General features: G+C 39.2%; 1 protein-coding gene across 8 annotated transcripts in view; it reads left to right on the plus strand.

The window, feature by feature from the left end:
* The first annotated feature begins 6,123 nt into the window (after positions 1-6,123).
* nfixa (nuclear factor I/Xa) overlaps positions 6,124-14,406 on the plus strand; it is a 116,079-nt gene continuing 107,796 nt past the window's right edge. For 2 of the 8 annotated variants that reach the window (XM_030137803.1, XM_030137821.1), the window contains exons 1-2: positions 6,125-7,221; positions 13,980-14,063. In XM_030137803.1, the coding sequence (XP_029993663.1) occupies positions 7,219-7,221; positions 13,980-14,063 (87 nt within the window). In that variant the 5' untranslated portion in view covers positions 6,125-7,218. Of the gene's footprint in view, positions 7,222-13,979; positions 14,064-14,406 lie in introns of all 8 variants that reach the window. The other 6 variants (XM_030137848.1, XM_030137857.1, XM_030137832.1 and 3 more) reach the window with 5 other exon arrangements.

Below are 14,406 nucleotides of genomic sequence, written 5' to 3' on the forward strand. Positions count from 1 at the left end.
CACCCGCCGTGACCTGCCCAGCCCAGAACAAATCCACACGGTGTCAAAGTCGTCCCCGCTCACAGAGTGGGTGGAGACGTAGAGACACAATGACAGCCAGTGTGTGCTGCAGTTTAACTGACCTCACATCAGGTCACGTTTGCTAACTGTTTATGACACAAAGAGGAATCATTTGAGCAAGTATCTGCAGCTTTGTAGGGACACGAACACATTCACAGAGACACAGACTATTATTCACACTGATATGATGCTCTGCGCGCCTGATCCCGTGTGATTAAATAATAAAATAAATACCTAACAACATCAGTAATGATTATCAAAATTAAACATAATAATAGTAAAGACAATGAGATGTTTACTATCTTTTTTTTTTTTTTTTTTTTTTTTTTACAAACTAAATGCTTCCACTCAAAATAAAATTTATTATTTCATTATTGTCATATTAAATACATTTATAGGGTTTAAAAAATAAAGCTTTAGGTGAATGTTTTGTTCTGGTTAAAGTCAAAGTGCTGAGGAAATTAATCTAAGTTGATGTGAAATCTTTTAAAAAGCAGGCAAATTTAATGTGCGTGTTAGCATGTGTTATCAAAGCCGACCCTGTGTCAGCCGTTGATAAACCACTGTAGTGACTCAAACACACAGAAACGTACGCACACATATTGTCACTTCAGTCCAGTTCTTAGAAAGGTGAGGCCTTGTCAGAAACCTAACCGGCTGTCTTGACGTAAAGGGGCTGATTCCTGATAAAAACCAGCGTCTGTCTTTTCACTTACTAATGCATAAAGTTTGACAACAGTAAATATTCACTCACATTTATATGTCACACACATTTGGTGGAAATGTTAATTAGATCTTTTGCTTATGAAACTGTAGGTAAAAAATAACAATGAACACTGTTCTGCATTTTAAAATGAAACTATTACCAGCAAAATATATTTAACTACTTAAATAAAGGCATTTATAATATCAAAAGTAAATGTGCTTAATAATCTGAAGCATTGCCCCCTCAATTTTTACTAATAATTGATATCACTGGATTATTTTATTTATTGTCATAACAACTTTACAACTTTAAATTTAGTTTTATTCCTTTCACTAATGATGACCTCCAGTTCTCAAAGACGTGTTTATTACTGTATGAGTCACAGTGATATCATCGGATATGAAATAGGAATTAGCCAAACTGCACCAAACGAAACCTGAGTTTGTGTCCACCTATTCTTTTCCTTCCAACAAGACGGAAGCGAGTGGAATAGATGACCCTCTTTTCTAAAATTACAGATCTTTGTTCAGTTTAAGGAAGTGTCCTCTTACTGATCAGTGTTTGTGTGGACCTTTTGTGTTGCCCAAACTCAAGTAAAAAAAAAAAAAAAAAAAACAGCTAAAATGTATTATTAAAAAAATACTGCTTGTGTCCCTTTTGGCCTCAGATGATGATGGTTTCATCAATACTCTGGGTTTCTTTTACATTGTATTCTGATAACATTACAATAAAGACCTGTATTATTTCACCCCGGTGTGAAAACTCTCCCGCAGGAAACTGCTGGTGCTTCAAAATCTTTAGGTTAAAAAGTTTCCATGACTCTGTAGTGGGAATGTGCTCGGCTGGCACAGCGCTGTGAACATACTCCACCCTCCATCCCATTCTCCTGTGCCAGGGCCGGGCATTCCTCACCCCTCCAATGGCCGGTTAGTGCCCACTCTTTTTCTCTTTCTCTCTATTGCACACAAACCCGCACAGACTTTTCTCTTTTTGTCCCTATGCAACTCCTTCACACTAACTACGTCCTTCCTTCCTTACTTGCCACATACATTTCTCCACTTCCACCCCAGAGCCATTCCAAAGTTTATTCTTCCTATTTTTCTCTCCCCTTTTTCCTTCCTCCCTCCCTGCCTCGGTCCCTTCCATCTTTTTTCCCCTTCAACAACCCTCCATCTCCATTGCTCTCTCCCAGCTAGCCTCTCATTTAGGTTTATTTGCATGGCAGAGCGTAAAGGATGCAGGCAGTGTGAGCAGGGCCAGCAGAGCCCTCCTGTGTCCATCCAGGCCAGGCTGAGATTTGTAATGCTAGACAACACTCGGCAACGCTGGGATAAAACCTCGGCCGCCGCAGACAAAAAGAGCCTTGTTTTTTCCTCCTTTCTTGAGCTTATTACACTTCTCGCATGGAGACGCAGAATTCTCCAGGCCATTTCATTCAGCAGAGGGAGGAATGAAGATTTTAGAGGAAAAAGAATGTTCCACTAAGTTTGATATATGGCCTGCTTTACAGTATATTTTATATAAGACCATTCAAATATTTACTTTACTTTACTTCACTGCAGTAGAGGGCAACAGGAGCAGATTCTGCAGACAGAAGTGCTGTTAAAGGAAGAGCGACAACAGGACAGCGGCCTTTTAATCTGCTTCAGGTGTTGATTTTCCCTTTACATAAACTGAAAGTCTTTCATAATACAATTGCAATGCCTCTTCCCTTTATATTCTGTTAATAACTTTGATAAAATGTTCACTTTTGTGTTAAACTTTACATGCTGCATCCTGTTTGCAGTGTGCCAACCCCTGCTCTTTTTTGTGATTCCATTATTTATAAGTGAATATTTTTCTGCTGAAATTTATCTAAATAGCATCCCTTAAAAAAACAAACAAAAAAAAAACAAAAAAAACAAAAGTTCACTGTCCTGTCTGATAATTACTTTAAAGTGTCAGTCTGTGTGATTTTTTTCCAGGTTTCTCTGGTTCTGGTTTCTGGGTTTACATACAAGCCTCAAGATGTTGGAAAAGTAGTGTGTTCTCTGAACTTTGCTTTCCTGATCCCGTTGCTTCTTACAGTGAGGTTTAGGGAACTTATTGCCCACATAATGCTGGGTCTTAAAACAGCGTGGTATCAGAGCCGTTGTGGTCTGCAGTAATGGCTGGTTTAGGGGGCTGTGGTGAGACATGCTGCTTAGGGCTTTCATTAACCCAAAGCTCAGCCTAATTGACACTTATAGGCTTCCTTACATTATTAGGTCCATACCAGGCCAACACTGTTCCTACACTTATTACTATTAATTTTTTTCTCTTTAATTTTAACTTTCAGAGCATAGAAATCAAATGTACATTTTTCAGTCAAACAGAGGCAAAACACTTATCTCTTCCTTTTAATTTATTTTAATATAACCTATATATAAAGTTTTGGACTTTTTTTTTTTTTCAATTCCTCATTTTTTCCCCCACCATTAACACAAAAAACAGAGAGAAAAACATACATTATTCTTAAACTGAAACGGGGTCAGCTGGCATTAACATATGGAGCATCAGCACATGAGTATAAATAATTATTTAAGGCATATTAATATGCAGGAATTATTTATTGAACGGATTTCAAGCTTTATTTTTTCAACGAATCATTGTTAAGAAACGGTGTTAAAGACATAAATGAAAGTTTATATTAGAAAGTTTGATCTAATTTTGTTTTAGACATTTTAATCATAATTACCGACAGTAGCCTACTTTATCATTAATTCAATATGTACTCGGACGGTTTTAATTAATACATAATTTACTGCAGTTTTCTTTCTTTTAAATGCAGGTATTTTATTGCAGCTGTTCGTTGCAGGTAACGATTTGTGCTTTTCTGCAGCTTTTACATTCAATTATTTTTACGCATATTTAAAGACTATCGACAAAATAAACTTTACATGAACATATTTGCGATTCACCTTCGTATTTTATTCATTTTGTTAAATAAATCGCCAGACCGACGGATTTATGGGAAGGCTCTGTCGGAAAAGCAGATTTTATTTACCTGAAACTAACAAAATAATACAAAATAATAATAATAAAAAAAAAACTCATCTGAGACGTACTGTAAAGGCTCATCCTGAGGTCACAAAAAGTTATTTGTAAATTACTTCAGGGTTTAGAAAAATCCGTGTTGTGGGATTATTTGGGGTTTAGAGACACATGTTGGTGTTTTTCCATTCAACTGGTCATTGTGCAAACAGGCCGACGGGCAGTCATCAGCATCTGGAAGAAAAGAAAGGAAAAAAAGATTAATACTGAAAGAAAATGAAAAAGTTTAGGACGATCAGAGTACAGCAAATCAGGAAATGAACCCAGTGCATACAGTTATTTGAGACTGATATTAATTAATTAATGAATCATTACATTTATTATTATTATTATTGTTATTATTATTATTATTATTATTGTTATTATTATTATTATTATTGGGTTTTCTGGCATTGATTTGTCACATTATGATTAACTGCTCAACTTTCCACAAAACACTTGTAGGAGGTAAAAATTAAGTTAAATTAAATAAATATAATGATAGGCTAAATATTAAACGACATCTGAATGAAAGTGATGAAAATAATGAAATATCCAAATCAAAAAAAGCTCAACTGTTTGTTGTTTGCGATTAAAAAAAAAAAAATTCTATCAGGTCCAAAAAAGGGGGGAGAAAAGTTGTATATTTGGAATTTTTCTCCTAAAATGAAATCAATCTGAGAAGATGATCAAAACTAGAAGATAATCATTTCAGTGTCTGAAATAAAAAACAAAGTCTTTGACTTAACATTTTCGTCACTGTCGAATACATTTAATTTGATCAATTTGATTCGTAATTTGAGGTTATTGCTGGCATTTATTTGAAACAAAAAAACAAAACAAAACAAAAAAACAATGACAATAAAAATATCTGCACAAAAAAAAAGGGTTGAATACGGTGTGTGCTATTTTCAATAAAGGAGCCAGCGGGGCCTTCATCACCTCCTCATCACCTCAAAACCTTGTACATGTCTGACCATCACAAACACTGAAATAAAAATATTGTTTCTCAAATTAATTAACCTAAAATAAAAAAAGAAAAAAATTAATCCACAAATTCATTTACTGCTGAATAATTGATGTGACCAAATGTGTGGGGAGGTCAACATTTAATTATTGATAAGCCATCAGGTTGGAGGAATGTCATTAGATGTCTGATTTTTAGAAGGACAGATAACGACACACGCACAGCTGAGACAAGGGGCAGAAACCTGTTCAGTTCTGATCCATCAGCAACAAAAAGCACCGACAAATGCTCCTGTTAGAATGGAAATATTTACTTTATCTTTATTTAAACCAGACTCTTTGGTATTTAGTTAAAAAAAAAAAAAAAACAACAACTTTAGATAATTTTCTGTGGGAGAATGAAGACAACAAAGAGAGATAGGTTAATGACACAATTTTGGTCATTTTTGCTCACATTTCAAATGAATTATTTGAAATAAAATAACATGCTAACTCACATTTGTCTTATTTCCGTTTTATGTGAAAGGTAAAGTTTCTTTAATTTTCTCTTTTCAGGTAAAATACCGTCCTGATAACAACACTGCATGGAAGAATCTAGTCCCATCAGAATGTTCAAACTTTATTTCAACAAATACTCCAACTCCTAAAGAAGTCTTATTTTTATGAAACTCTACTTGCCTTTTAGTCTTTTTTCCTGAATCAGACAAAGAATGTGCACTTGTTTTACTCCTTCTGCTGCAGCTGCAAACTTCTGCTTCACAACTGTGAGTATTTCCTTACAAACCTTCATTTTATGATCTGCACTTATTTCCCTAAAGTCAGATTTATTTTTTTTATGGCCTTAAATCTCTCTGCGCCTTCACGTGCATTATCTCAAGCCTTTCCTTCACTGCGTCATGTGTTTGGAGACATTGTGACAGTAAATCTGTATTAGAAAACCTGCCTAATCCCATTAATGCCACTGCAGTAAACAAAAGCACCTGAACATGTTCCACCTTAATACACCTGTTATACATCAACATAAACAGGACTAGACCTGCCTCTGGAAAACCCTCTAAAGCTCATCTATAGGAAGCATCTGCTCAGTGTGATCAGCTTCACTTCTCCTAAATGAACCCCCTGACCTTTCTGATGCTTGATGTTGACCCCAGATTGGAACGCATGTAACTACGGGAATCCCAGTTTGCATATATATATAGCGCACTCTGAAATCTACAGCATTTATAGTCTGTATAGGAACCAGTTTAGTCTAATCCCCGCCGTCCGTGATTTAGCCCCTGGTCCTCCTAATGCTCCTAAAACCCCAGCTGCTCCTCTGGCCACTCCGCTCTCTGCGCGACAGCCTGCACACCGCTCACTTTATTAATAATTCACCTAATAATTCTGCACTTCGACGCTGCCCCCGCCTTCTCCGTAAACAACTGCCCCAATTCTTGTCTATTATTTTGTCTGTGCATGTGTGCGTATGTGCGTGTGCGTGGACAAGGGGGGCACGGCGCTGAGGTGAGCTTTATAGTGGCGGATATTTTTGGGGAGGGAAGTGTAAGCTATCTGTCGTCGTAGCCGGAGCGCACGGAGAGCTTCCATTTTACGCACCGAGGCGCCCGGAGCCCCGCCGAAGCCCGGACCGACTGCGTGTCTGTGTGCAGGCATTCTGCTGTCAGCGGATCCAGAAAAGCACCGATTTGAAGAAGAGCGACGCAAGCTGCTCTTTCATCTCGTCAGCTTTGAGGAGGAGGCGACGAGGGACCAGGGGTGTCCCCCCGTTTGTGTGTAACTCTGCGTGTGTGCGTGGACGTGTTTGTGTGTGTTTGGAACAAGAGAGAGGAGAGAGAGAGAGAGAGATACGAGGGTAAAACAGATCGGACGCGCGGCGCACGAGACAGCCGCTTTTGGACACGTTTTGGATAAAGAAGCTGCCCGACTGCAAAGGCTACGCACGGGAAAAAAATAATATAAAGATAACTTACTTTCCATCACCTTTCCCGTCCATTTATTTTATTATTATTATTTTTTTTTTTTTTTTTAAACCGTGTTATTAATATTGTTTCGGGGAGTTTTTTAGCGTCTCCCAATCTGCTGGACAAGTTTGGCTGCTGAAGAACGCACCTCGGGACTTTGACGCAGACGTCTCCGTGACTTCTTTCTGCTGGACATGGGCGCATCTGAGGCCAAACATCGGTAGACGAAGGGCTCGGAGCTGCTGTCCTGTTTTCCTCCTATCTCTTGCAGAGTGCACTTTTGAAAGAGCGTGTGTTTTTTTTGTATCTGGGCCTAAGGCCGACTTGTTTAAAGGTCCTTTTTTTGCTTCCGGCAACAGCGAAGAGACCAAGTCTTCCTCCCTCAGCCCGCACTCCCTCTCTCACTTTTTTGGAAGCTGAACTTTTAAAGGAAAATGGGGCATTGAGAGGGTTGGCAGATCTCCCCACGCTATAATGGTACGTGCTGTGTAACTCAATAGTTCCCCTCTGTTGGGGTCTATAGGGTAAAGTCTATAGGACTGAAATAAACTAAACATTGCATGTGTTCAACTGCATCCCCGCAGTTATTTTCAGATATTTTTCCTTTTTCTTTTCTTTTCTTTTCTTTTTTTAAATCCTTTATAAATGACCTGCACTCTGTTGGATTGGAGCAGATTTGGCTCAGATTTTGAGACCAGATGACATATAACACACTGCAACACACCTGCATGTGTGTAGCCTATATGTGTGTATGTGTGTGTGTGTGTGTATGTGTGTGCTCTCAAGTTGGAAAAGTAAAGTATCAAAGCGAATTTAGACAAAGACAGAAAAACAACTAATATGATATAAATATATACAATAATGTCCGCACATCACTCTATATTTTAACGTACATTTATATTTTATAGTCTAAAGGTTTAGATGTAGATGTTAGATATTAGAGCTTGTGCTCTTACTGTTACCTCTAAAACTTTAACATCAACATAACAGCACTGAATTATGTATCTCATATATAACAGAAAAATCCCCACTTGACTAAATTTACACTCGTTCACCCTCAGTTTGTTACCCACGCACAGGCTGAAATATTTGCAGAGGCATTTCAATAGACGACTGACAAAGAGGAGGCTGATCCTCTCCTCTCCCCGATCATCAAACAGAATAATACACACATGTGAACACACTGATGATTGCTGCAGAGGAGATCTGAAAGGACCACAGGAGCAGTGCTTTTATTACGATCACTAATATTATTATTGTTGTGATATTTTGGAAACTACCCTAAAGTGTATGTGGTGCAGGTCTACTGCACTGTCCTGCACCTTGCACCAGGACTGTGCTTTTTCTGTGTGAAACGGCTGCTGTTTTTATCAATGGGCACTTCATGTACGTAGTTGATGACACTTTATAGCGACTACAAGGGGGTGGGGAGGTGAGGTGACACAGACTTCTTTGTGCCCCAGAACAAGTGCTAAAAGTGGTTATTGCAGCACTGAAAAGAGTACCTCTGCAGCATTTATTCAGCTAAAAATAATAATAAAAATTTCTATGTGGTTGGAGATGAAATAAACAAGTGTATAAAATACAACAGAATATACAGATATAAAGGATATAGTTTATACTTTCAGTGTCTGTTCATTCCAAATACATTAAATAATTACTGTATTAAAATGGATCTCTGTTGGATTCCTAGATTGTGAGCTATGTTACAATTTATACTTTTATGATTAAAATAGCTCAGAAATGGTGCCATTATTTTAGATTATGTGGAAGTGTTTTGCATTTAGGCATTAAGGTTTGAATTTAGATTTGTTCATCTTTTGGTTTCATAAAATGACCATATAAAATAACACAACACTGTAGCTGAATACATCTAAAACATGCTCTAAAATGTTTTCAAATTTGATCTCAACATATTCTTAAAATGCAATTTTTTAACCTGAGATTGTCCAGTTACATAGTGTTTGTTTGTAAAACATAAACAGCTCCTCCACCACACACCTTAGTGTGTCTGTGTATTGCTTGTCCCCAGATATAAAATGTTTATTTAGAATGAAAACGGATGTAATTTTACTCTGAAGTGCCTTTGTCTCTAAAGCCAGTCAATGCAACTCAAATACTAAACATTACACAGCCAAAATGTTAAGCGCCAATCACATGAAAATAGCAAGAAATGAAGCAAAATTCACAGTTTTCAATGAAACCTGTGGGCAAGGGAATATTTTAGTATTATTTGTTCAGTAAAAGAATTGTTCATGGTACAAATGGTCTCTTATGCACTTTAGATTATTAAATATGTTCCAATGAGATGTCCAAAAGGCATTATATTAAATTTATATCACCAAATAAATAAATATAGGTTGTCTTTGTGCAGCGGTGTAAAACATAGTCTGCCAGTACACACTTAGTGTCACCAACAAACATTCCTTGAGAAACTTGATTTATGTCTCTCAAATGAGCAATGCAGTTTTCACACCCCCTGTCACATCAGGGGAATGGGATTACATATTTTCATGTGTTTTAAATATCTATGTTGCATAACTTTCTTATAGCATCACCTGCCAAAAGTGTTTGTTGCCCACGGCGGATGCGGCACCCTGTTATACCTGCACAACAACATACAGAGGCCTTCAGCAGTTCAAAATGCCAAATTGTAGGCCACATGTGATTTGTCATATTAGCCGTCCAATTACCTGTCTATATTTTTTTCAAATGTGTTTCAGGTGTGTGTTTCATTAGACAATGCTTCATGATTGGCTGTAATATTACAATCCTCATTTTGTTTTGATTGTGGGTCTATAATTTCACAGTTGGTTGCACTGCGGTTGTTGCTGCAGAAATCTGCCAACCACAGATCCTGTCAGTCAATCCAAATTCCAGGGCTGTTACTGGTGTCAAGGTGGGAGGTGGGCGTTAACCCTACTGTAGTCTTAAATAAATTTTAAGAGTATCATTCCATTTTACTTGGAAGTGGGTGAAACATTTGAAATGAGCTCAACATGCGGCCTTATTGAGTCATACGGAGTGTGTATGTGTGTGTTTTGTAGTGTAACTCTATGCTTCCTGGTCTTTGTGGTAAACTCTGCTCTATTAGAACCATAACCACAAGAAAATCTCCCTGTGGATCAGTCCTTGTGTGACACAAAGGGTTGATTGTACCAGCTCAAACCTCATTGTTAAATGTACTTAGCCATTGCGGCTAGGCCTGAACTGAGTGTGGTTTGGCCATTAAAGAAACTTGAATGAAGATCTGTGAAGGAAAAAGGGTGCCAGTGGCATTCGGTTACCTTATGTATAAGGTGGCGTATGGTGCAACCAGTGTGGCAGCAAAATAGAAAGTTCAGTGTTACAATTGGCATAGTATTATCTAAAGGCCACAGTCCGTAGCTTAGCCTGTCAAGCAAGATCAGTGGTTGACAGGCGAGGTGCCAGACCAGGCAAATCTTGGGGTGTGTCACAATGCGCTCTCTGTTTAAACTTGTTTCATCATAACAGTTTTGGCTTTGTTAAAGAGATATATTTCTTTGGAAAGTTATTGTTATTTTAGCAAGCTTTTGCGTCTAGGCTTTTTCCAAAGTTTCACCACCTGTAAGTAGCTTTATATGTGCCACACATGTCAACATTTGACTTTCAGGCATAACCTGAATGTTTTTGCTTAAGTCATCTAAAATAATTTTACACTCATGCCTCCTACAGTCAAGCCTGCTTAATAGAAAGTGTTCACACCATGTGCTTCATTCTTCATCCAGAATCCCACCGTTTACTATTGTATAAAATGCAACTGCACAATTAAGCCAAATGCAATCTTCAGCACTATATCTTGGCTATACTTCTGACCCAACAAAACCTTCAGGACCCACAAGTGGAGGGAAATAATTAGCCCCACTCTGCTCAGCCACCCATCCATCTTTCTTTTTTTAATTCAGCCCCACAGTTTCTCATCTTCTGTCTTATTTTCCCCGTTTTCCCTTCAACCCCCTGAGATGGCTGTGTGAAAAATCGTATTTTTCCAACATTTCTCCCCGAGGTAGCTTTGGCAGGGACTCACACGCCGGCCATTTCTGCCTTTCATACACCCCTCACACACCATGGAACAGATCGCCGGTGAGGCCCGGCGTCTTTGAAGTGGTTGCCATCTCACGCAGGTTGGCTGGACTATCTCTTTCTCTCTCCCCATCCCCCCATTTTTATCCTGTGCCTTAAACTTGGCAGTGGTATTTCTAGCCACCAAATCACGATGATAAAAACCCATAAAAGACACAATGCTGTTGATAATAATTATAGTTTTTAAAAAATGGACTGACAGCAGTGATGGTGTGGTTGATGATTGTGCAGCAGCCAGAATAAATGGGTTCAGAAAATGAGGAAAGGATTGCACCAGGTGTGTGAGTAGTGAAAGTTTTTGTGTGTAGGTGGTGTGTAGTGTGTCATTGTGTTTTTGTGTGTAACTGCTAATGCGAGATGCAGAGAGACAGAAAGATAGGGAGGAGGATCATTGATATGTTGCCATTCATGTGCTTTAAAATGGAGCCATCTGAGAACAAATCAGGGCCTTTCATACACAAAGCTCTGTGGAGGTGTGTATGTGTCTGAGTACATGTGTTAGTGTGCTCACAAGTGTGTGAGCAGGTTTTGGAGATCTCACCTCCAAAGAATTTGGCCATATGGTCGTCAACACATATACCCAGAGAGAGAAAAAGAGAGAGATAAAGAGTGAGCCAAGGAAAGAAAGTGAGGGGGAAAAGTGAAACAGAAGTGTCTTCTTTTGTCAGTCAAGGCAGCAGGAAGGCCATTTTAAAGCAGATACTATACCCCTACCTTACATCAGATGGCTGGAACAAAACATCCTCAATCGCTATCCCCTGCATATTTGTGGAGTGGGAAAATCTGTCTCAATTAACACATTTGCATCGGGCAATGATGGACTCCAAATAGGTCACTGACTCAATCTCCCGCCTCCGAATCTTCCCTCTAAAATGTTAATTAAGGAGGGCTTTGAGATTTTTTCGCTCAGGGCTGGCCATATGGGCTGGGCATATGCTCTATATATATAGTACAATATATAATTCATACACTGCTGCAGGAGAGAGCGTTTGGGGGCCTGGAGTTTTTTTTGGGGTTTACTACAAAGGGAGTCAGTATGTTCTGGCCTCCCCAGTGGCAGGTACAGAGCTTAGCCTATTCATTAGCTTCATGTTATTCACTGTTACACAATGGGATTGAGGTTCATCAGCACCTGTTTCTTTGGCTGACAATATAAAGAGGCCATTTTGTCGGTTGGATAGTTAATATGAAATGAGAGCAAATTACCCATTGTTAAAAGATAATGGGTAATATTGTGTCATTTTTTATGTCATTTGTAATATTTCAAAGTGGCTGAGTCGGGTTAAAGATGAGCTCCTTTTAGCCTATCAAAGTTAAATTTATTGTACAGTATATGAAGAGCTGCATAAACATGCTGATGAAAGTGAGAATGTTTCTCTGCAGCGCACTCACACACTTCCAGTTGAACCATTTGTCCCACTGCCATCCATCCAGGCACCAGTTCACCAGCAGTGAACTAGGCAAGTGGCTGCCAATGAAAACAGCTCCTTTCCACTCGCAGATTTTTGGGTCTCACTCTACCAATCAGAGGACGCTTATGGGTGCACCTGATCCTGTCTCTGGCCACAGACAGCCAATCACAGAGGCTCCAGCACACCTGATGCACCGGGGTCCATTAGCTTGTACTCGGCAGGCTCACACCAGTGTGGACCCACACACAGGTGCCGTGGATACAGGCCATTATTCTGACCGCCAGCCAATCAAATGCATCGTCTTGTTATCAGACACATGTGGCCTGGCAGACTGTGTGTTTGCATTGGTGTGTGTGTGTGTGTGTATCAGCATGTATGTGCTTATGTGCATCTATGAAACTCTGCTACTCCTTTCCCATAATGCTTTGCAGTCTTATCAGTAGGCCTTTCTCACTCCGTTCCTGGCTTCATCCTCTTCTTGTGGCTCAACAATGGGCACTGTGTTGCCCCCTTACGGAGCTGGAAGCCTAGGCAATAAAAAAGACTAAAAAAATAAAATGTTTATGGACTAATAAAGATGATTAGAAAGCGCACAATTGCAGAAAAATGGAAGGTTTGCGAGTGCAGATTATCTGTAATAAAAAGCTGAGGGGAGAGACGGGGGAGAAAGGGAGAAAGAGAGTTAGCTGTACAGACCTCTCATTGCGAAGGATATGAATAGCCTTTGTTTTCACCACAACTCAGGGCTGTGTGGTCTGCCAACGTCTGGCTCTTATTATGGGGTTTGTGTCTGTGTGTCTGCGTAAGTGGCATGCACGTGTGCACTGGTGTGTGTGAGTGCTTATGTGTGTTTCTGTGTGTTTTTGTACAAGGAAGAGATCATATGGGCGTGGAAAAAATGTATATGCGCAGGTGATTATATTTTCAAGAGGGTGAGACTATATGTGTGTACATTTAAATGTTTCCACAAACCACATGCACTGTTTTCTCTCCGCTCCCGTTTTGCTAAATAAATGTGACATGGGGTCTTGGGCTGGCACAAGCATGTGTGCACGCTTTTTTATCCGTTAAAGTTGTGAAATGAAATAGGATTTCACAGAACTGCACAGCGGCTGTGGGATTTGGGCTCCCTTCGGCTAAGTAGAGAGGGATAGGTTGATCCAATCAACGGTAGAACTGCAAGGAGAGCCCATTTCACAGCTCCGGGCCCTGCCAGAACCCTGCCTGCCTGCCTGCTTGACTTAGAATACAAATGAAGCTCCATGAATGCAAACTTACACACACATACATGCATACACACTGGAACTTACAGACAGTCTGGGTGAGGGTGTATGGAGCTGGTAGCAGACAGTGTGTTTCTGTGGAGAAAAAAAAAAAAAAAAACAACAGTAAGATTTAGGGTACGGCTGTGACACCAGGTACATTTACAGTACAACAGACAGACATACAGAATGTCATCTTTTGAAATGAATATTTTGACAAAAATGTGAAATATTTTGTGAAATGACATTTATTGCTTTACTTTCTGTTGTGGGCATATGTTAACTTCATGTAACTACTGAAAAGAATCAGCGGTCAAACAGCGTCATGTACATAAATGTTACTGTAATTTCTGATATCTTTCAACTTTCTTGGATCACCTCTTTAAAATTACTGCAATTAAATGGGTTCTGTTAATCATGTATCTCTTAAGTAATAATGTTTTTGTTATTTTTTTAGGCTACTGACACCTACCTGGTAAACGACGATCCTGCTAGAGGCCCAGGGATGCCTGAATGTTTCCTCGTGTCTGATACGTATAGGGTATATAAACACACACATACACACACTTTGTGCATGTATCCTTGTGCTGCTGATGTCCCAAGATTTATTTCCTGGACACAAACAATCCCAGTTCATTAAAAATAATCTCTTTTGTCCTTTACAAAGATTTAACGCAGTTGAGAGGAGGAGGAGGAGGGCGGTCAGAGTACAAAAGGCTCAGCAGTGCATGTTGCAGAATCATTTTAACAGGGCCAGACCTCAGCATGAGGATGTTAAACAAACCATATTATGTCCTTTCTTCACATCTTGAATTGGAGTGTCTGGGGTCAATGTGTTCAGGAAATACACACACATTTTTGGAGTGTTGACACTTTGCCCGTTA

Source organism: Sphaeramia orbicularis, chromosome 1, assembly GCF_902148855.1.
Source record: "Sphaeramia orbicularis chromosome 1, fSphaOr1.1, whole genome shotgun sequence".
Taxonomy (NCBI): domain Eukaryota; kingdom Metazoa; phylum Chordata; class Actinopteri; order Kurtiformes; family Apogonidae; genus Sphaeramia; species Sphaeramia orbicularis.